The sequence below is a fragment of the Vigna unguiculata genome, chromosome 4, assembly GCF_004118075.2.
Source record: "Vigna unguiculata cultivar IT97K-499-35 chromosome 4, ASM411807v1, whole genome shotgun sequence".
NCBI lineage: Eukaryota > Viridiplantae > Streptophyta > Magnoliopsida > Fabales > Fabaceae > Vigna > Vigna unguiculata.
The window spans coordinates 19,595,136-19,618,496 of record NC_040282.1 but is presented as its reverse complement, the minus strand read 5'-3'; the positions used below and the strand labels follow the sequence as shown (position 1 = coordinate 19,618,496).

The following is a 23,361-nucleotide window of genomic DNA, read 5'->3' as shown; positions in this document are numbered from 1 at the left end:
ACCTCGTCGAGAAAAGTGTGACTACGCAGATCTGCATCGCGAACGCAAACCAGTCCATCTTGCCGTAAAAAGACAGTACCTTCCAATGAGCATGAAGGGTGAGTGAATTCAAAGAAAAGGGAAGTTGTAGAAGAAAGGGAAAGAGATTACAGGTGAAGGAGGAGAGGAAAGGGGCCAGCCAGCGACTAGAGTTTAGATGGTGAAAAATTATAATGATAAAACTTTAACGGGTCGGGTCGGGTATTTGAGAATTTTCTTTTTATGATCCATATCCGACCGTATATATCCGTTTTTACCCGAAACTTTTTATTCATTAAAATCCAAATTCGCCTAAAACTGGCATTCTATTTTTTGATTCGAATGGATCAGTTTCGATGGATTCCGGTTTTTTTGCTCACCCCTAATAAGAATAGGTATTATGACGGTTACATGAACGAGATGAATATGCGAGAATTTCTCATCAAAACAGAAATAAATTATATATTAGCTAATGTGAGCTTAATACAGAATATATAATTAGCTATTATTTATTTATTTTTAAATAACAAAAACAATTTCAAAAATATTAAATAAATGAATCTGAAAAATATTTTACATAAACCTAAATTAAAATTTTCTGATTTTATTAGAGTTAAAGATAAGGAATTTAAATTTTATAAAATTAAAAGATTTTAGAAACTAAAATAAAACTATATATAAATATATTAATGCCATCACAATACATAATGTATAATTAGATATTATTTATTTATTTATAAATAAAAATAATAAATTTCGAACATTAAAAATATGAATGTGAAAAATAATTTACATATACTTAAATTTTTATAAATTAAAAGATTCTTAAAAACTGAAATAGAAAGCAAACTGGTTTAAGAATTATAGATCGAAGTCTTCGTAATAGAATAATTTTCTCGATAGTTTTTTGACAGCATGAACTGGAAAGTACATAAAATCTGATTTCTATTTTCTATTTTCAAACCATTATAAAACAAAGTGTGAAAACCCAGTTACGCAGGTACGTTGAATCCATTCCCGTCTACATATATGCAACACCCCTCTCTCTCTCTATATATATATATATTTGCGTATGTAACCAACTCACCATTGAAGTTTGATCTCATAACAAACAAAACCAATGCAATAATTTACTCTTTTCCGATCCGATACAGCCTTCGATTCGTCAGCCAACGCCGGGGATGGCCACCCTCTCCAATCGCCGTCACACACTCCCGCAGGATGACATTGATGGCCGGGCGATAACTACAGACTCCATTTCCACCAACTACCGCACGATGCCCTACCTTGTCACCGAAAAAACTGTGCTCCAGCCTCACCTCGGTCGGCAAGAATCTTTCCGCCGAAACATTGGCCACGTTGCCGCAGAAACCTACTTGATTACTCGCCTCGCCATCACGCTTCTTCGGTACCTTGGGTAAGTGTGTCAAATTTCAGTAATCTCTTCGCTTATTTGTTTTTATCTACAATCTCTTTGATTATTATTTGCATATAATATGACTCTACTTTCTGTTTTACGCAATTACAAATTGTTCTTACTTGCAAACAACAAATATGACAAATATGTGTGAATTACTTCATGAAAGCGCTCTACTTACATGCATTATTCTCAATATAAAATATTCTGATCAGTTAAAAATTATTTATACGCTACTTTTTAAGAAATTACTTCTTAGTATACAATTAAAGCTTCCACACAAGTATTAAAAAAAAATATAATTAACCTGTTGAATTTTATACAAAATATTATAGAGTAACTTGTTTTTCCTACAAAAATAATTTCTCTGTGTCTATTCCAACATGAGCATATATATATATATATATATATATATAAAAGAGTCTCAAATACAAAGAAGATATAAAGAGATAGCCTAAGGTCCGCATATTAGTTACATTTAATATATATATATATATATATATATATATATATATATATATATATATATATATATATATATATATATATATATATATATATATATATATATATATATATATATATATATATATATATATATATATATAAAAGAGTCTCAAATACAAAGAAGATATAAAGAGATAGCCTAAGGTCCGCATATTAGTTACATTTAACCCTCCTACTCAAGTTGGTACATATAAATAATATGAATTAAGCTTGTTACAAATATAAATAATATGAATTAAGCTTGTCACACCTTATGCATGCTCTCTTTTTGGCTCCAAATATAACATTCTAGACTACTTTTTCCTCTTGATTTTTGGAAACATCTCGCTCTCCTTTTAGCTTATAAATAGAAGGGCTTACTTCATGTGTAAATCTAGCTTGAATTTGAGTAAATAATTGCTATCAAGATGAGTGCACGCTTCTCTTGTTTGAGCTCTCCTTAGATTAGTCTTCTCTTCTAGACTAGGCTTCCTTCCTTAGGTGTTGGCCTTACCTCTCCCTATGAAATTCGCTTACACCATGCTATCTTCATCTCTTCCAAGCTTCTGCATTCACACTTATCCATGGAGTCCTTCTTCCTCTCAGTTTTGTTGAAGGAGCAAAGGAGCTTGCCATTAGTGGTGGTTAGATTGTTAGAGGGGAGAGAGGAAGACATAAAAAGACCCCAAAACCTCAAATGACACATCTGTGAGATTGAGCAGACAATTTATCAGGGTCAAGAGTATGGATATGGAGAAAGCATGTAGACCCCAAAACTTTAGGAGGTAAGGGGTGATGTTAGTAAATACAAGATAGTTAGTTTATGTTTATATATGTATCTTGTCTAGCTACTTCATTTTCTTTGTACAACTGCAGGTTTGTAGGATCAACTGTAAACTACTTTGCATAGCTTTCCGTCCTTATACAGCTAATAGTAAACTACATCTACAAGTACATCTTGTAAACATGTTTCAGAGTATGATACAATAATAAAATCATTCAGTTCATGTTCTATTCTCTCTCTTTTCTTTGTTCAGTTTATCTAAGATGGTATCTAGAGCAAAATTTTCAGCGATCCAATTTCTTATACTTCTTCATTGATTTCTTCATAATTAAGTCCACTATTGTTTCCGCTCCATCCAATTCAAATCTTAATTGGTGGATTCTTTTGGATTTAGCTTGAAATTGCTTTAGTTCTCTTTTGAAGTTTCAATTGATCAATTGATTCACGTTCAGCTCGATATCGTTTCTACTTCATCAATTTGTGTTTTCAATTGGTAAATTGTTCTAGATCTACCTTGTAATTTTTCTACTAAATAAATTTGAAGTTTCAAATGGTGAATTTCTCCTTGTTCCTAATTCTTTTTGTTGAATTGTGTTCGAACTCAGTGAGTTGTGGGTTGTGCTACTAGTTCGTTTGTTAATTGTTCAGACCTACTTTGTTCAGTTGAATTCAAGCTACGTTTTAGATTGCCTGGTGAATTGTTATAAGTTTGCTTTTCTCAAGGTGCATTCACTTTGCACACTGCAGAGTTGAGTATCAATTTCAGACAAGTGAGAGCGACTTTTTTCTTTTATGGAGGCTGCTGTTTGAGTAAGATGATCAACATAACTTTGGCCTTTAAGCCAAAGCTTCGGGTCAGATGTCCAAGTGTCATAATTAATTCCGTTTAACTTGTCAATGAATTGGGGAACATTACATAATTAGTAAAGATAGAAGAATCAGATCGGGCACCACTAGAAAAAGCCATTATGAACTGCAGAGAGAAATACGTCCTAAAAAAATTTGAGAAATGTCAATTGGGCTATGATCATAGAACCAAGACCAGATAGGGAAAGAAGACAGTAGGATAATACTATTAAAAGCCATACAACTAAGAACATGCATGAACCGTGTCCCATACCCATAGTGCATGCTTTGTAACTATTAGGACAAATAATCTAAAATATGAGTTCACTTAAATGTACTTTAAGTGCTTTGTTCTCTTTATTCCAAAGGAATAACTGTCTATTTTAATTGAGTTTTTTTAAGGAACTGAAAATAATTCGTTCTCAAACATCCACTATAGTTCTTTGTGCCTTATGGCATGTCTGATTTTCAGTTGATACATTGTTCAGGATTGGTTACCGTTGGATTACACAATTACTTGCTCTTGGATGTTATGCCATGCTACTTATGCCCGGTTTTTTACAAGGTTTGCTTAATATAATTGTGGTTTTCTCTTTTCTTATCACCAATAATGAAAATTTAAGTGCTGAATTTATTTTGGAAGCTTCCAACAATGAATAGATCATCATATATATTCTTATGCATTCTGTTTACTTAATGATCAATGACAATCTGAATGCCATTCCTGACACTTGGCTCTTTTATATTACATGTTGCTGTTTTTCCTTCCACTAGGGGAGGTGTGGAAAATTTCACATACAAATTATGTATCCAGCAATATTAATAGAAAATAGATCTTTTTATTTTTGTTTTCTCTCTCACTTTTGACTTTCTGCAGTTGCATATTACTATTTCTTCTCACCCAAGGTACAGCGAAGCCTTGTTTATGGAGATCAGCCCAGAAACAGGTAAACTAAAACTTTGGTAATATGTCTTGTGAGGTTGGTCATTTAATGTATTGTGTGCTTGATAGTCAAGTAAATTGTGGGTTTTTAGGTTTATCTGTATCTACCAGCCGATATCTTGGGATGTTGGTCATTTAATGTATTGTGTGCCTGATAGTCACGTAAATTGTGGTTTTTCAGGTTCGATCTGTATCTACCAGCCGATATTGGTGAACCTAAGCCAGTTTTGATATTTGTAACCGGGGGAGCATGGATTATTGGGTGAGTAGTTTGAAATGTCTACATGGCTTTGCTATCATGTTTTAATTTACTCTCTGTATAGTGTTGATTCTTGTTCAGTACATGCAACAGTAATTCATTTTCAAGTTACAAGCAGTTTTGTCTATGGCTGAAGTCTTAGCAAAAAGCAACTGCATGCTGTTGATGTTGCTTTGAAACATACAGCAACATTCTTAGGTGTATGGGTGGTATTATGATATATTGGAGTAAACAAAATAAAATATATTCTTTTCTCTCTTTGTATTATTCCATTACACTAGCACAATATTCCCTAGGGCTGTCTCTTTTTAATGATTCTGTTTTGGTGTTTTTGTCATTTTTCTTTCAAGGCTAGCTACTATAAATACTCCCTTTGTACTATGCTTTACCTGTTCCAGAAATAATAAAACATTATGTCCCTTATTACGGTTTTAACTTTTCTCTAAGATGGTATCTATAGAATTATATATGTTCTAAATGTATTGTGTGTCTAATGCAAACCACACAATATGTATTTATACTATTGAATAGAATCAATTACAATAAAGACACATAATAATAAGAACTTAATCGTCCTAATTTCCGAGATTATGTAAAGGTTGATTTTCTGGAAATCTGTAACAGCTGATTATATTCGAAAACTATCTTAGCATTTCATCCCCATGCCAACATTATTTTTTTAACCTTGGTTGTTTCTTTCCGGTCGTGGCTACGACTAATCGCATTGCTTTTGCAACTTATTGCTTTTCCACTTCTTTTTCTGAAAACCTTGATGACTCCAACTATCTTCGTTGGCATCCACAAGTTGGACCCATTTTAAATCATTTTGAGTTCACCATACATTGCTTCTCTTACAATTCCTCCACGATATCTCTTGAATCAAGACCATGATGTTGATCCTATGAATCCCCCATATGATGTTTGGGAAGTTTAGGATCAAATGCTTTTTACATGGCTTCAATCAACATTATTGAAGTCAATTCTCTTTTGCATTAATATTTTAACACAATCCTACCAGGTTTGGGACATGATTCATGAGTACTTTCATATTTAGACAAAAACGTGTGCTCGACAACTTCGTCATGATCTTGTGTATCTGTCCATGCAAGATGATGTGAGATTTTTTTATCTCACTTCAAAACCATTGTTAATAACTTAAGGGTATAGGTAACCCTGTTCTGCTTGAAGAGAATGTTGATGCCATATCCTTGGAGATTTACCATAGAGTGTGCACCACTCAATTCTATTATTGAAAGCGAAGTTCATTACTACTTCTGATACTAAAGTGGAGGCTCTTGTTCTTGCTCATGAATCTTGTGCCACCCAATTTAATAAGAAATCCTTCTCTCCTTCACTTAACTACATTCAAGGATATGTACCACCTACCTCACATAATCCTAGACCTCATCCTAATAGTGGTTATGCTCATGCTAGTGGAGGCCGAGGCGACACCATCAGTGGGGTTGGTTGGGGTGGTCTTAAGGTCATGGTGAACACTTTGCCAATATTCAATGCCAAATCTGTTTGATAATGGACACTTCTAACATTTGCTCCTATAGGGATGATGCAACTTATCAACCACATGTGTCTCTTCTTTCCTATGATCATTCCACATTGCATCATGTCTAGCTCAATCCTTCATAGGCTAACACCAAAACTCCTAACAATTGAGTGAATCCTAATTTGAAGAATTTCAATCAAGATAATACTCTTGGGTAAACCACTTTCAATGCCATTGTTCCTAAGACCTGATCTCAAGGTGGTTTTAATTCTTCATGGATTCCTTATTATGGTGCCTCTTTTCATGTTAGTGGGGAGCCACAAAATATAACATCAACTTGTTACATGCCTCCTCAAAGAATAGAAAAAATGTAGATTGAGACTCTTCTTTATGTATTATTTCAGCATTTATCAACTTTAAGCACAAACATCTGCTTACAAAAGAAATCTCTTCCTTTCACACAAAGCATTCCAACAAGAACCGAAAACTCTTCTTATTCTTCAGATCCGCAAGATAAGATTATATATAGAATTTCTCGTAAAATCTCATCCAAACTAACTCCTTTACTACTTATATTTTTAATTTTCTTTCTGTATCATTACAGCCCTGCCAAACATATTATCTCACATTTTGGTTACACTTATTATGTTTCCTTTATTGATGCATATTCTAAGTTCACATGGATTTATCTCTTAAAGTCCAAATCTGAAACTCTTTAGTATTTCAACAAACTCTTCTTTACTATGTTCTTTTTGAGCAAAGTCCTACCAAGAATAGTTCCTGGTCTGACTATTTTCATAATACACCAGATTTATCTGTTGGGTTTATATATTATAGTCATATGGGTTATAGTCATTGAAAGATTGTGGTTCTATATATGTGACATTAGTCTTACACATATAATACATTTGACACCACTTTTAACTCAAAACCTTAAGGAAATGGTGTTATGGGCTTTTATTCTTATACAATATTTAACTTTGTCTATTCTATCCAATGTGGGACTTTTGACTCACACTTGGACTATTCCCAACGATCTCCTCCTGTGGCACCTTCACAACATCCTTTTTTCTTCTGATACTAGTCACCATCTTGATGACCATCATCCTTCATCTGTGTCACCTCTCCTTGACCTGTTAATGTTCACCCCATGCAAGCCAAGTCCAAATTTATATTATTTAATCCGTGTCTTCATTCCTTATTGTTTCCACACCTTGATACTCACTAGGTGGAAGTTAAGACAATTCTACAGTATCTTAAAGGAACTACCTTGCATGGTCTTTTCATGAAATCTGCTGCAGTAGGAAGACCTCATTCTATCACTCCACTATGTGATGCTGACTGGGCCTCTAACATTGATGACTGCAGATCCACCTCTGGCCCCATCTTTTCTCAACATCTAACTTAATCTCTTGGTGATCCTCTACACAACAAGTTATAGCCAAGTGTAGTATGGAGGCTCTGAAACCACAACTGAGTTAACTTGGCTTCAAGCTTTGTTACAAGAACTGCATGTTCCCTTTTCTACTCATATCTTACTCTGTGACAGTCAAAGTACAACGGTCATTGATCAAAACCTTGTTTTTCATAGTCACGCTAAACTTATGGAAGTTGATGTCACACGTTAGAAGAACTGCATGTTCCCTTTTCTACGCCTATCTTTGTTCGTGATAAAGTTCTCTCCAAACAAATCAGATTTATGATATTCTAGCCTTGGATCAATGGGCAGATTTTCTGATGAAGCCTCTTTCTCCAACGATATTTACTTTGCTCAAAGACACTCAATGTGACTGAATTTTCCTTATGCAATTGGACCTTGAGTTTTAGGGGGCTATTAGGATATAAAAGAATATTTATTTTCTCTTCGTATCTTTCCATTACACTAGCACAACATTCCCCTTTATTTTGTTATTTCCTGTCCCTTTTTGGTGATTATTTTGTGGCTTTTTGATCTTTCTGCTTTCAAGGGTAGCTACTGTAAATGCTCCCTATGTATTTTTCTTTACGTGTTACATAAATGATAAAATGTTACATCCTTTTATTATGGTTTTATCCTTTATCTAAGAGGGGATCGACAAAATACTACAAGTAGTTATGATGAATTGTTTGAAAAGAGTATACCAGGTAAGTGTTAGAAATTGAATTTTAAAAATTTACTGACTTGAAGGATTTGGTTCATGTCACACTTTGTGATGCCGTGATATAGTTGGTTTCCTGCACCATGGCATGGCTAGAATTTTAGTTTATGTGTGTATGTAAACCTATTCAGCAATCTTTTATCTTTTAAAAGTTGAAATAATTGCCGTTGGGTTTTGATTTAGGTATAAAGCATGGGGTTCCCTTTTAGGACTACAGTTGGCAGAAAGAGGCATTATAGTGGCATGCTTAGATTACAGGTACCTGGTCTCAGTTCAGCAGTGCAAGATTGAGTCTACAATTTACATTTGGTCTGACTTGCTCTATGTTTGAGGTATTTTGATGGACAAGTTGGGTTCTTTTTATGTCTATTTCTAGGACATTTAGTCCGGGAAATTCATAAATCATAACTACAAGGATGCTTGCATCACATTATGTCCTGAACTTAATAGTTTCTGACTATGCACATTTTAATTCATAATTTGTTTTTAAGTTAGAAATATAGTACATCACAATTAGTATTAGTATTTTTGTAATTGAAATCTTAATCTTAAAGTTGTTCCAAATGACGAGATCGCTTTTACGAAACGTTATAGCTTAGTTATATAATAAAGGGTGCAAACAACATAATTGTTACATCTAGTTTTTTAATAAAATGCTCTGTTTAGCATTTAATAGATTTTTGTTTATTTGTGTGTGTAGAAATTTTCCTCAAGGGACTATCAGTGACATGGTAAATGACACTTCTCAGGGAATTTCCTTTATCATCAACAACATAGCTAATTATGGAGGTGACCCTAACAGGTGGACTGCTACTATGGTACAAGATTCCTTTTCGTCATATATTTGGACATTCAACTGAGATTGATCTATTAATTTTTTTTTTGTAACTAATAACAGAGTTTATCTAATGGGACAATCTGCCGGTGCTCATATTTCATCTTGCGCTTTACTGGAGCAAGCAGCCAGAGAAACAAATAAAGGAGAGAATGTTTCTTGGAGCATTTCCCAGATCAAAGCTTATTTTGGTTTATCTGGAGGGTAAGACACTGGTTAGTGTTTCATCTATGTCTTGAATTTTATTGAAATGGTGGATTTCAATAAGTATATGTTCATTCTAGATTGTCTAGAAAATATTGATGCATTTCCTTCTTAGAAATGATGTCCTTTAATTTTGAAGTTATTTGTTATACTAAGATGTGCCTTAAGCAAAGTGGAAAACTTAAACTTCTCGTTCACATGATCATTGCTGCTTAACGGTGCTGAATATTTGACAACAAAGGGGTAACAGGAGTATAAGACATGTTTCACAATGGAAAAGTTTTATTCGATGAGTGCCCAGACCAGAAAGATAAGAGAAAAGAACGTGTTTGAGAAAAATTAAGAAACTCTTATTCAGGAAATATGTAGAACCACGCCCTAAATATTTAACACAAGAAAGTAATACCAATAGAAGTCCAAATTAGAAGAGTTTGACTGAGAACCGGCCAAAAAGGTAATTTAAAATATGAAAATCTTCCAAGTGCAAACCATTGAGAAGGATCTAAAAATAAATGGTGCTTCATGCATGGTCTGCTCTCGTTGCGTCGTGGTAAGCTGCTCTCTTGTGGCTAAGTTGTTTTGCTACGTTCTGCATTTATTTCTAGTTTAAGTTATATAATCTATTTTTTTTTTAACTTTAATTGAAAATTAGAATTAGGAATTAAGAAATAGTAATAATTTAATTATTTAATAATTATAGAATATGTTTTTAAATTTTGTAATAGAAAATTGAAATTAGGGAGCAATTTAAGGCACATCTGAGGTGAATCAAATTTTATTGAGATATATAAGGAAGTTTCAGATTTATTTCCTATTAGTCTTATTGGTTGTATCTTAGTTTTATTACTAGCATATCAATCCCACGATCTTCGAGATTTATTTCCTAGAATAGGCTGTGCTTGTTTCCTAACTTATCTGATTAATATATATATATATATATATATATATATATATATATATATATATATATATATATAATGATACCAAATAAGAGAAATTATTTTTTTTCTAGTTTTGAGATGTATCAGAAATGCACTTTATGTCCGTTCTTGCGCTTGCATATGTTTGGAACAATGTGAGATTAGTGAGATCGGCACTGAAAATTGAAAAACTGCATAATCATCATTTCGAGTTTTATTTTGGGTCAACAATATTTGTTCCTTTCAAACTTGATAAAAAAGGATTTTCCCTCTTCTTCACACACTGGTAAATGATTTGTATCTTCAATTCTTTCCTTTTCAACTTTGTGCACGTTCTTCATCTTCTTTGTCTATCAGACGTGGTGCGGTGCTTGGTGCAATTTTAGTTTTATATCTTCATTCTCATCTAGTTCTAGAGTGGTAGGACGGTCCTTTTGGTTTTTGTTGTGTCTCCTTCGCCTAAATGTACTTTTCTTTTATTTCGTTGTCCATGTTTGGTTACTTTCAAATCTCCTTTCTTTCGGTAAGTAATCATAGTCAGAACAAGTCTGCTTTTGCATCTTCGTGTTTAATATCTTCTGTTTTGATCTATTGCATTTGTGTCTCCTCTTTTATAAAATTATATTAATTTTACGAAGTAAAACACAAATGCATGTTACAATATAATGGGTTTGGGAATTGGGGCTTCTAAACCCCTCTACTTAGAAAGTAAGTGATTGATTCGCATTTGTGTCTCCACTTTTATAAAATTATATTAATTTTACAAAGTAAAACACAAAGGCATGTTATATATATATATATGTTGGAAGTCCCACATCGACTAGAGATAAGACAATTTCATAGTATATAAGTGAGGTGCAAACCTCACCTTACAAGCCGGTTTTGTGGGGTTGAGTTAGGCTTAAAGCCCACTTTAACATGGTATCAGAGCCATTGTTTAAAAAAAAAAAAAACCTATCCTAGCAAGATTTCTTGGACATTTTGTTCCACCCGCTATCAGACCACCCATTAATTTCTAGTTCCATGCACAAGATGTATATACCTTGGTGTGAGGAGGTGTGTTGGAAGTCCCACATCAATTAGAGATAATACAATTTCATAGTATAAAAGTGAGGTGCAAACCTCACCTTACAAGTTGGTTGTGTGGGATTGAGTTAGGCTTAAAGCCCACTTTTAACAATATATATATATATATATGTATATATGTATATATGTATATATGTATGTATGTATATATGTATATATGTATGTATTTTTGTAAAAAGTAAAATTTACAATCTATGTTGCAATCCCATGATTTATGATTTTGTGAGTCTTTTATGATTCTAATCATTATTTTTATTTTAACTATCATGGTTGATGTAGGATAGTGGTGGTTCATTTTGTGCTTTGCAAATATAGTGTTGAGTTTCTTAAGAAAACCTAGTGAAGATTTTCACTGGACATTAAGATAGCAAGATATTTAGATGTGGAGGTGCACTTCAAGAGGTTCAAGAGAAGGAAAAGAACCAATTAAGCAAGAAAACAAAATCAAAGAACAACAAGAGCATAAAATCCGAATGGATAGATGGAAAAACAAGTTAAAAATGAAAGACAAAATGATGGAAATGGGGAGATCAAGCATGCGACTACAAGGAGGGCCAAAGCAACCAATCCTTGAAGATGAGTGGTGTTGTGCCGCCACTGCCGCCACTTGAGCTAGCTCAAGATAAGGCTTAGAAGTTTCACTCCCGATGGATGAGACTCTCATGGTTGGACAACAATAACAAGTGTTTAACATCAAATTGATCAACCTTTTTACAAGTCCATGAGCACCCCTTATATTGAAGGTCTCTAAGCAAATCCAAAAAGTGTACAAGGGAGATTCCATATTGAGGCCATTTAGTGTGAGATCCCATGTTGATGCTGCTCCCCTTCTCCTAGCTTTGGAGGCCAAGGACATGTACCATGGTGGAACGATATTTCGAAGTCAATAGAATCCCTGCGGTGAAGAGGGTGGATACGACAGTGGTGTGTTTAGAAGGACGTGCATTGAACTTGTTTCAATGGTGGGAACCGCGAGTTCTGATGATGATATGGCCAGTTTTTTGAAAAGCGGTGTTGGGGAGATTTCAATCAGCATCCACAGAAAACCCATGTGAAGCTTTGATGGGTTTAAAACAAAAGGAGTTAGTTACGGAATATTGTGAACAGTCCGAACTTCTTTCAGCTTGGCTCCGATTCGCAAATGAGGAATTCATGAAGGGAGCTTTCATGAATGGTTTGAAAGACGAGGTGAAGGCGGAGGTAAGGATGTGGCTTCTATTTTTGGGAAAGAAATTGTCACTTTGTTCCATTATTACACCCATATACAGCCAAGGATGTGGCTTCTATTTTTGTGAAAGAAATTGTCAGATTGCATGGATTTCCCAAATCCATAGTCTCGATAGGGACCGAGTGTTCCTAAGTACATTTTGGCAGGAGCTCTTTCGGTTGTCAGGCACTTCACTCAAATTTAGTTCCGTCTACTACCTTCAAACCGATGGCCAAACGGAGGTGACCAATCGCACCATTGAAGCGTATTTGAGATGCTTTGTTTCTATCACCCACGACAATGGGTGAAATGCTTACCATGGGGAGAATTTTGGTTTAATTCCTCTTTCAATGCCACTATAAAAATGAATCCATATAAAGCTCTTTATGGTCGGGATCCTCCTAAATGATTATCCCATATCCAAGAGACAACACTATCATAGTGGAAGTGGACAAAGAGTTGATGCTTCGTGATAGTATATTGGCTGAGTTGAAGCAAAATCTGCTCAAGGCAAAAGGGAGAATGAAAGAACAAGCTGATAAGGGAAGGTGTGAGGTGGAATTTCGGGTAGGAGATATGGTGTACTTGAAAGCTCAACCTTATAAATTGCGACCATTAACTACACGCATGAATGAAAAACTCAGTCCCAGGTTTTATGGGCCATTCAAGGTCTTGGCCAAAATTGGGGAAGTGGCGTACAAGTTACAACTTCCAGAAAGCTCACGAATACACCCTGTGTTTCATGTTTCACAGTTAAAGAAGGCTTTACCCTCCTGCGAGCTAAGTCAAGAATTGCCCAAGTTCCTCTCAAATGAGTTTGAATTGATGGTAGAGCCGGAGCAAGTGTTGGGCACAAGGAAATTGTTGAATGGAAAGTGGCAAGTGTTGATCAATGGACTGAGTTACCCACAAAAGACAGTTCCTGGGAAGATTATGAGGTGATTCAAACTTTTTTTCCCCAATTCCACCTTGAGGACAAGGTGTCGCTTGTTGGGAAGGGTATTGATGGGCCTCGACAGCAAAGGCCTTTGAAATATTATTACCGCAGAAGGGCCAAAAAGGTCACTAGTGGGAATGAGTTTGTTATGAGTGGAGGTAACTAACTGCACACGTGGCATGGGAGGGGACTGGGGGAAAGGAGATGCGGGAATACGTAGAGAGAAAAGAGAATAAAAAGCTAGAGAGTGGAGGAGGTTAGGGGGAGGAATCATTTTAGGGTATTTTGGAGTGACTGTTGTCACAGGGCAGAGAACATTCTCTGATTTATGTTTTCTGGTTTCAGTATTTTTCTATTCCGTTGTTGCTACATTTTCGATTCAATAATACCAGGTCCTATAATATTCTAATGTCGATTGGGCAAGCTTTCCTTCTGATAGAAGATCCACTTCTAGATATTGTGTCTCCATTAGTGATAATTTGAACTCTTGGATCAACAAGAAAAGAAATGTTGTAGCAAGATTTAGTGTGGATGTGGAATATAGAGGTATGGCCTCAACTTCTTGTGACCTCATTTGGCTTAAACAATTAGTTAAAGAATTGTATTTTGTAGAGGTCACTTAGGACATTGCTATCTGACAATCAAACTACTCTTTATATCAGCTAAATCCTGTCTTTTGAAAGGAACAAACATATTGAGATTGATTGTCATTTTATTTGAGAAAATATGGTAGCTAGAGATATCAAGACTGAGTTTGTTAGTTCTAATGATCGTATAGCATATGCTTTTACTAAATAATTATAGGGATCTAGAATTGATTATATTTGTATCAAACTTGGTACATATAATTTATATGCACTAACTGAGGGGTAGTGTTAGATGTTCCATCTCTTTGTATTTAGGCCCATCTCCTTGTATTTCCTATTTATAAATGCATAACCCTATGGGGTCTAAACACGGTAGGGATTCAGATTATGTCTCTCTTTTATTCTAACACACATGACTCTAAGGTTAACTATATTGTTATGCAGTTTGTGTCACTATTAAAAATCAACTTGTGCTCACTTTCAAGAAACTTAGGTCTCATATTAAGTAAACTATTAAGTAAACTATTATCAACTTGTCACTAATTATCTTTCTCATATTAAGTAAACTATTACAAGTCAGTTTACGGTGCTTCCACAAGTTTTCCAAGTCTGATAACCTTGGTGGGGGCAGTAAATATTATTCCATATGCTCATGGGATGTGAAATTTTTGGTTTATTGTTGCAATGTTTGATCCCTTGCATGTTTCCATGGTACATTTTCATTTTACTTATGTTAAAAAGAGTGAAACAGATTTCTGTTTTTCTTTTTTGTGTGAAGAGTTATGACTGCTTCTGAATTGTGCACTCCGATAAATTGGTTTAGACCTGTTAAGGATAACCTATTAACAGTTTGAACACATATATGCAGATACAACTTATTGGATTTAGTGGATCATTTTGACAATCGTGGCTTGTACCGTCGGATCTTTTTAAGGTATGTCCTGAAAAACCAAGTTTCGTTAAAACTGATGGATCTTTTTCCGTTTTTATAACTGATCATCATTTCAGCATAATGGAAGGTGAAGAGTCTTTGAAGGTATATTCACCTGAAATTAAAATTCAAGATCCATGTCTCAAAAGTGCCATTCCTCACTTCCCATCAGTATATCTGGTCCATGGAACTGCAGATTATTCCATACCATCAGTAGCGAGGTTAGTCTACAGAATTGAAATTTACTACTTGAAAGAATTTATATGAAAGAAAAAAGATTTTATTCAATTGGTTCATGTAAAACAGTACATCAACTTCTATTTATAGAGAACTCAAACCTTAAAGTAATAATTATATGAGATCTCTAAAACCTTCTAACAACTTCTAGCAACTCCTAACAACTTCTAGTAATACATTTAATATCCTACTAACATCTTCTAGTATTGCATTTAATATCTAACTAACAATAGGTTATTATATTTTGTTCATAAAACAATTGGTTATCACATCATATTTTTTTTTTTGTTTAAGGAAATTTCTAAAGGTCTCAATCGTATTCTTGTGCGGTGTATTGCCACACTATAAATAAGACCTGATCATTGTTATACCGTAAAGATTGAAAGGGTTACTTGATTGTCATGTACCTAACTTAACCCTCTTTAAATCTTGGCTTGTACTAATTAATTACAACACAGGAAGAGTTTGATGATCTCCGGTTATCATAACATAAAACTAAATAACATTTATGCCTTTGTCAGTTGTTCTTTCTTTTCTACAGTACTTGTGTTATCTCCATTGATTATTAAACACAAAGATGGAATGCTATTGTTTACTAATAAATGAAAAATCAACTGTGGTAATTTTGGTTGCTAGGCTTACAAATACAAATATTAATGTCAAAAGGTAGGTTGCCTTTGTGTGAGGGGATATTAATATGTGATTTTTGCAGTGAACGGTTTGCTGATGCTCTTAAGAAGGCAGGGGCAAGAGCTGAGTTGATTTTATGTGAGGGGAAGAGTCATACAGATTTGTTTCTACAAGTAAGTTAAATGTGGAAGATTTCAATGTTTTGGACACGAAATAAAATAACTTGAAAGGAATAATCTGAAAGAAAGAGAATTTTACTGTTTTATTAATTCACTTAAAACAGTACATCAACTTCTCTATTTATAGAGATCTCAAACCTTAAAGTAATAATTACAAGAGATCTCTAGAATCTTTTAAGAGCTTCTAATAACTTCTAATAATACATTTAATATACTACCAACAACTTTTAATTTAATATTCAACTAACAACAAAATATAAAACTTTATATTATGCAACACTTTCTATGTTAGCATTTTGACTATCTTTGTAATCATAGAGCTGAAAAACGAATCCGTGTGCCATATATGTAGCAAGTCTAAACGTTTGGTCTCATAAACTTGAATTGATTCCTTTTCAACCTTATTAGATGTAACAAACTTAGGCCTATTTCTTTGTACTTTCCTATTTGTAAATGCATAATTGTATATGCTATATACACATTAGGGATTCAGCCTAAACTTAGGCCCATCTATACTCTTAAGAAGTGGACTTTAAGTCTATCTCATTCTTAAAAATCGATTTATAAGATGAGGTTTGCACTAACTTATGAAGTATAAATTTGTCTTATCTCTAGTCAACATTTCATCTCCAACAAATCCCTTTATGTCAAGGTATATATATCTTGAGTATGAGACTAGACATTTATAGTGGTATCATAGTGAGTGGCAAGATAGGTCCAACAAACAAAGTCTCGCAAGGATGGATTTCGGGTGGCTCTGATGCTATCTTAAGAAGTGAACTTTAATGTCTAACTCAATTTTACAAAACCGAATTGTAAGGTGAGGTTTGACCCCCACTTTATACTATAAATTTGATATATATCTAGTCGATGTGAGATCTCTAACATATACCAATTATCTCAATGTGCATCTATGCATTGATGAATTGGATGGAACTAATTTTGATACTTGGGCATGAGACATTAGACTTTGGCTTAAGAGTTAGGGTTATGTTGATCATCTTAATCTGAGTGTGGCTACGATGGCTAAAAATGAGCTTTCTCGGTTAAAAATGGCTAAAAATGGAACTAATGAAGTATAGGAAACAACCTAGGTATCAATCAAAGGAATTTTCTAATTTTGTAGCTAAAATGTGCCCAATTTTTAATCTAAAAGTGAAACAAACAATGGGGGAAGTAGAAACAATGTAAAGTCTACTCTAGAACAGTGCAAATGATGAATGAAATGGATTTAAAAATGCTAGAACATAAAGGTATTACTGCAGTAGAATATTTGACAGGTTTTAAAGGGAAAATGCTCAAATCTATATGCAAATGATGATGGAATGCTCTAATATGATGAATGAACCTGTACATCTATAAAGAAACATGAATGAAAGATGTTATAGACCTCAAACTGTCCTAAAATATCTCCTAATGCAAACAGAAAAGTGTTTGATGAAATGCCTCAGTGAAGACCTAGTTTTCACCAAGTTTTTAATGAAATGCTTGAATGAGCTAAACTATTATTTATGCAATGCAAATGACCTAGACAAGTTTCGATATGCAGAAACAAGTAAAATGAATGGTTAAACTGCACTAAAAACTGCACTAAACTAAATAACAAATGCATGTTTCAGTATGCAAATGGACATGACTAGTTAAAGGGAATTCATAAATAACTAGTTAAATTAAAGTAAGTGCAAAATAACTTCTAAAAAGTGGCTAAAATGCATATGAAGATAGAAGCAGTGTTTCATGCCATGTAAATGCTTTGAACAAGTTTTAATATGCTAAGGTATGCAAAGTGGATGATCAGAACTGTCCAGAAAATACCAAAACAGAAAATCAGTCATTAAAGCAAACTTGGGAGCAAAGAAAATTATGCTAGTTTTATGCATAATTTAGTAAATGAGGTCTGAACGTGCAGCTGTGCATCAATGTATGATTTTATCCTCTAAACATGTGTAATATGATGCTAATGGACTACCAAAATAGAGAATTTACCAAAAGGGTTAATGTAGAATAACATTCCCAATTTAAGCTAGACTAGAAAACCTAGAATATACTCAATGGTTCAAAACTTGTAAAATGCATGGAATGCGGTAATTGATGGCTCACTATACACTGATCAAACATACTGAAATGCAAAGAAACATAAAGAATTCGCTGAAATGCAAAAATATAAGATTATAGCAAGTTCGAAAACAAAAAGTGGGAAACATAACTACGTTACCTAACTTTTGAGATTTTTGAGTTCAAAGCTGAAATCTAAGAATTAGAACATATTTAAAGTCATGAGAATACTTCAAAAGCAGTGAGAAAAATTCAGAACTGAATTTAATACTAAAAGTCATCATGTGGGTTGAGGTAGTGAAAATGGGTTTTCGAAGGCAAAACTTAGAATCATGAGTCTTGGTCTATAATTTGAAATTCTTTAGTTCATACAAACCTATTGAATCAAGTGGTGACATTGCACTCCTTTCTTTGATGAACCGAATAGATAGAGAAGATGAATAGTGAACAAAAGTATTTTATTGTTATTGAAACTGATTCAAGTCATGTACATTAAGAATATTTATAAGAGATTGGTTTTGTTAGTAAAATAGAACCTTACAAGTGTCATCAGAGTAAACTACACAGAATAGAGAAAACATACAGTTGTACTCAAATACATTTGAACTAGCAAGATATTACTCTAATAGCTCCCCTCAGACTTAAGTAGAAGATTTTTGAAAAGAAAAATCCTTCACATTAAGTATTCCACGAAGGACAACAAAGCATGTAGCTGAGAGGGATTTTGTTAAAAATATCAACTCGCTGATCAAGAGCTGGAACGTGAAAAATAACCAACTGTTGGGACATAATCTTCTCTCGGATAAAAAAGACATTAATCTCCATGTGTTTAGTGTGGTTGTGAAAGACATGATTGTGGGCAATAGCTACTGCTCTCTAATTATCATATAATAACTACGGTGTTTTAAAAAAAAAAACATTTAGTTCTGTAAGTAATTTGGCAATCCATGTCAATTCAGCAGAAATTTTGCCAAATTTTGCCAAACATTTAGACCAAGCAATGACTTGTTGCTTGCGAGACCTCCAGGAAATCAAATTTGGACCCAAGATTATGGCTGCACCAGATGTGGATCTTTTGCCATCAATGTTAGAAGCCCAATCAACATCACAAAATGCTGTCAAGGAGACTGGACTGGTGAGCACAGCAGGTTGAAGGTGAAGTCATGGAACAAAGTGCCTTTCAGATATCGCAGAGTATGCTTGACTACAACCCAATGAGAATCTAAAGGACTAGCCATGAATTGATAGACTTTGTTTACAGCAAAGGCTATTTTAGGTCTGGTAAGAGTAATATATTGGAGAGCTCCAACAACAGACCTATACAGAGTTGGGTCTAGGAAAATATTAGCACCCTGTTTAGACAACTTACAATTAGATACCATGGGAGAAGAAAGAGCCTGAGCCTCTCCCATGTTGGTTTTATGAAGTAAATCATGGATATACTTAGTTTAAGTCATGAGAATAGAGCCATCCAGTGAATGTTTAACCTCAAAACCAAGAAAATAGCCTAACTGTCCAAGCTGTTTAGAGAAAAGTTGGCATTGAGTTGAGCATTAATAGCCTTAATTAAACTAAGAGAGCTACTAGTGACCAGAATGTCATCAACATACACCAAAAGATAAATCACATCAGATCCATGATCATAAATGAACAAAGAAGTATCACAAGAGCTAGAGACAAAACCCAAATGCTGGAGAGTAGCCTGCAGGTGTCCACTGTCTTGGGGCTTGCTTTAGGCCATAGAGAGCCATATTCAGCTTGCAAACTAACGACTTAAATCAATGGCTTCAACCCTGATGGTTGATGCATGTAAATTGTTTCATCCATGAGCCCGTTTAGAAAGGCCTTATTAACATCAAGATGGAACAATTTCCACCTATGAGAAACAACAATTGTGAGAATTAGACACATAGTAACTCGCTTGATCACTGGACATAAGGTTTCATGGAAGTTAAAACCATGATCTTGATGAAATCCTTTAGCTACAAAATGAGCTTTATATTTGTTGATAGAGCCATTGACATTTTCTTTTACTCTAAACACCCATTTATAGCCAATTATTTTTCTGCCATGAGGAAGAGGGACCAGATCCCAGGTTTGTTGTTTAATTAAGGCCTCATACTTACTTTGCATGGCAGCTTTCCAATTTTCATCATGAAACGCTTGTTTGCCATTCTTAGGCTCATAATGAGAAAGTAACAAAGAAGGACAACCTCTGTGTGAAGTAACAACAGACAGAACCTACACCAATATGTCAAACAGAAGATGAAGAACCAAAGGAAGTAGGTTTGGCCTTAAACCAGGAGATAAAGTACTTAAAGTAGAACTAGAGGAACTGTCATGAGAAACCTGAACAGGTGGTTCCACAATAGATGAAACAAACGGTGCAAGTGAACCTGGTGGTGACAAGTTAGGCTGTAACAGAAAATACTGATTAACATCTTTAATAGAATTAGGAGACTTGGGAAACAACTTAGAATAAGGAAACTGAAGCTCATCAAATAGGATATCCTTAGAAATAAAGATACGCCCACCGGAAGCCAAGCACTTGTATTCCTTGTGAAGGTGAGAATAACCAAGAAAGAGAGACCTAAAATCAAGCTTATGCGCGTATAAGGACGTAACAAAGGAAAACAAGAACATCCAAAACTCTTAAGCAATTATCAGGATTTTTATTAAATAGGATAGAAAAGGGAACAACAAATTTAAGAGATACAGTGGGTAGTCTATTGATAAGATAGACAACACGAGTAAAAGCATAATCCAAAACTACAAAGGAAGAGATCCTTGATGTAACAGGGTAAGTCCTAACTCAACAATGTGCCTATGTTTATGTTCAATGACTCCGATTTGATGATGAGTGAGGACATATGAGTCTATGAATAATACCATGATGAGCTAAATAATTTGTAAAAGGACGAAATTCACCACCCTTTTCAGATTAGACTTGTTTAATTTTATAGTTAAGTAGTAAATCAACCACTGTTTTAAAGGTCTGAAAACAGTCAGAGTTTCGTTCTTAGTCTTTATAGGAAAAATCCACATATATCTAGAGAAAGCATCAACAAAAGACAAGTAATACTTATAACCAACTTGAGATGTGATATCTGCAGGACCAACACAACAAAATTTACAGAATTCAGAATCAACTTTATTATGCAAAGAAAGATTACAATGTTTGAGTACAAGATTCATAATATGGATGTTGGGGTGACCTAATCTGGTGTGCTATGGGTCGTGTGAAAGAGGATGTATGTGTTTGGAGTGATAGTAGTGTGGATCGTGATGTTGGTGGTGTCCATACTCTCTCCTATCTATCCTGTTTAAAGAAAAGAAAATACAATGAACTAACTAGAATTCTTAGAGATAGATTCTAGAACAAAAATCAGTTTTTAGTACAATGGATCTCTCGTTGCAAAGACTCCTATAGGTAACTAACTTTTCAGCCTTCTATCTTCCAACTGCAGCAAACACTCCTTCTTAGCCCAAACTGTCCTGTCAGCAAATTGAAGCAAATATCCTGTTGCCACGTTGGACGGCTTCTCTCCAAGTCATTTCTCATTATTCTCCAATGCTCTTGTTATCTGCTAGGCAAACGTCAGAATTGACTTGTAGGCTTCCATTCTTCCTTGGCACTGGTCCAAGTCTCTCTTGAGGATTCTCTTAATTTTACTACAGTAAAAATTCAGAGGAATTAATCAAGCTGAAAATTTCAATTGCCTATTTAAAACTACATTCTACTACTTACCACGGACTCAACTTTCTAAACTAAACTTTACCCTAAAAACACTCTTTTTAAGATGTTTTTATTAAAACTAAGATTTTTAAAAGAAAATACTAAAATGTTATAAAAATAGAAAATGAAGAAAAGACCCAAAAAGAAGTGCTCTAAAACACTAAATAAGTATCTAATATGACACTCAGTGTTCCTCCGCTGGATGCAGTAATTGACAGTGAGCCTTCTATCAATTACATGTCCCCCTAGTATTTTTTTTTTTGTTAGAATAAGATCCTGTGATGTTTAGATTCTTGGTCATATAGGAATCTTTCCCTGTAGAATATTAGTACTCTTTTTTGTTAGAATACAGGTCTTTATACCATTATGGTAATGAAATATAGAGAAAAGTTTGTTTTGTTTTAGTTGTTTTCTTTCTTTTTTCTCTGGTGAACCTACGATGACGCATCAGAGTTCCACCATGTGTGTGGAACTTCTAATTGTGAACCACATGCTGTGCAGGATCCACTCCGAGGAGGTATTGATTACCTATTCGAGCATGCAGTTGCCGTTATACATTCCAATGATAGTGATGCTCTTACAAAGGACGCCTTTGCACCCCGAAGAAAACAGTTTGTTCCTGAGATTTTATTAAAGTTGGCCACCAAGATAAGTCCCTTCTAAGTATAAGCTTGTGATCGTAGTGTTTGCTATTCGATTCCACAATTCAATAGTATTCGACCACCTACCCATTCATGCTTTAAGATGAATTTCGTGATAGATAAATGAACGGCTCTGTAAAATTTCCATAAAAATCACGTAATTCAACAATTCCTTAATTTTTATTTTCACCAATACTCATGAAAAGAATTGAAATAAATTTAATTTATTAATGAAAGAATTTGATTATTTCACTATTTAGTTATTTCACTATTTTATTTGTGAGTAGCTTATTCAATACATGCATTTTTTATAAATAAAAAATATATACTATATTTTGCTATTTCATTTTTCTAAAATAAAGGCTTTACTGATATATATATATATATATATATATATATATGTATATGTATATGTATATGTATATATATATATATATATATATGTATATGTATGTATATACATACATATGTATATGTATATATATACATATATATAACTAATAATTTTATTTTATAAGACTTATGCTTGAATTGTTTTATCTATGTTCGATTTAAAATTATTATATTTAACATTGTATATCATGATATATTTGTAGTAATATTTTTTTGTTAATGAATTTTGTGATTCGGATTCCAAAGTTAGTTCGTTTATTTACAATTTGATTTTTTTATTGGATATTCTTGTCTGTAAGTGTAGTAATCACAAACTTCTGATTATAATGTATGACAGTAGCCATACATGCAGTCATTCATAAAAAAAAAGAAAAAAGAAAAAGATGCATTG

The 23,361-nt window shown here is 33.9% G+C and overlaps 1 protein-coding gene across 3 annotated transcripts; it reads left to right on the top strand.

Moving 5' to 3' along the window:
* Positions 1-926: 926 nt before the first annotated feature.
* LOC114182693 (isoprenylcysteine alpha-carbonyl methylesterase ICME-like) lies at positions 927-22,829 on the top strand. 3 transcript variants are annotated; one of them, XM_028069608.1, is made up of 12 exons: positions 927-1,018; positions 1,173-1,435; positions 4,040-4,116; positions 4,429-4,498; positions 4,676-4,756; positions 8,576-8,650; positions 9,093-9,194; positions 9,291-9,431; positions 15,037-15,102; positions 15,177-15,320; positions 16,049-16,139; positions 22,438-22,770. In XM_028069608.1, the coding sequence occupies exons 2-12, from the start codon at positions 1,200-1,202 to the stop codon at positions 22,597-22,599; spliced, it is 1,245 nt and encodes a 414-aa protein (XP_027925409.1). In that variant the 5' UTR covers positions 927-1,018; positions 1,173-1,199; the 3' UTR covers positions 22,600-22,770. The 3 variants fall into 3 exon arrangements, with proteins under 3 accessions (XP_027925409.1, XP_027925411.1, XP_027925410.1); XM_028069610.1 differs by lacking the exons at positions 927-1,018; positions 16,049-16,139 and having other exon boundaries at positions 1,095-1,435; positions 22,438-22,829; XM_028069609.1 differs by lacking the exons at positions 927-1,018; positions 8,576-8,650 and having other exon boundaries at positions 1,095-1,435.
* Positions 22,830-23,361: the final 532 nt, after the last annotated feature.

Excerpts from the sequence above, each read along its gene's own strand:
- LOC114182693 (XM_028069608.1), top strand. The coding sequence starts at position 1,200 with ATGGCCACCCTCTCCAATCGCCGTCACACACTCCCGCAGGATGACATT. Across the intron at positions 4,117-4,428 it reads TATGCCCGGTTTTTTACAAG|TTGCATATTACTATTTCTTC; the intron begins GTTTGCTTAATA and ends GACTTTCTGCAG. Across the intron at positions 4,499-4,675 it reads GGAGATCAGCCCAGAAACAG|GTTCGATCTGTATCTACCAG; the intron begins GTAAACTAAAAC and ends GTGGTTTTTCAG.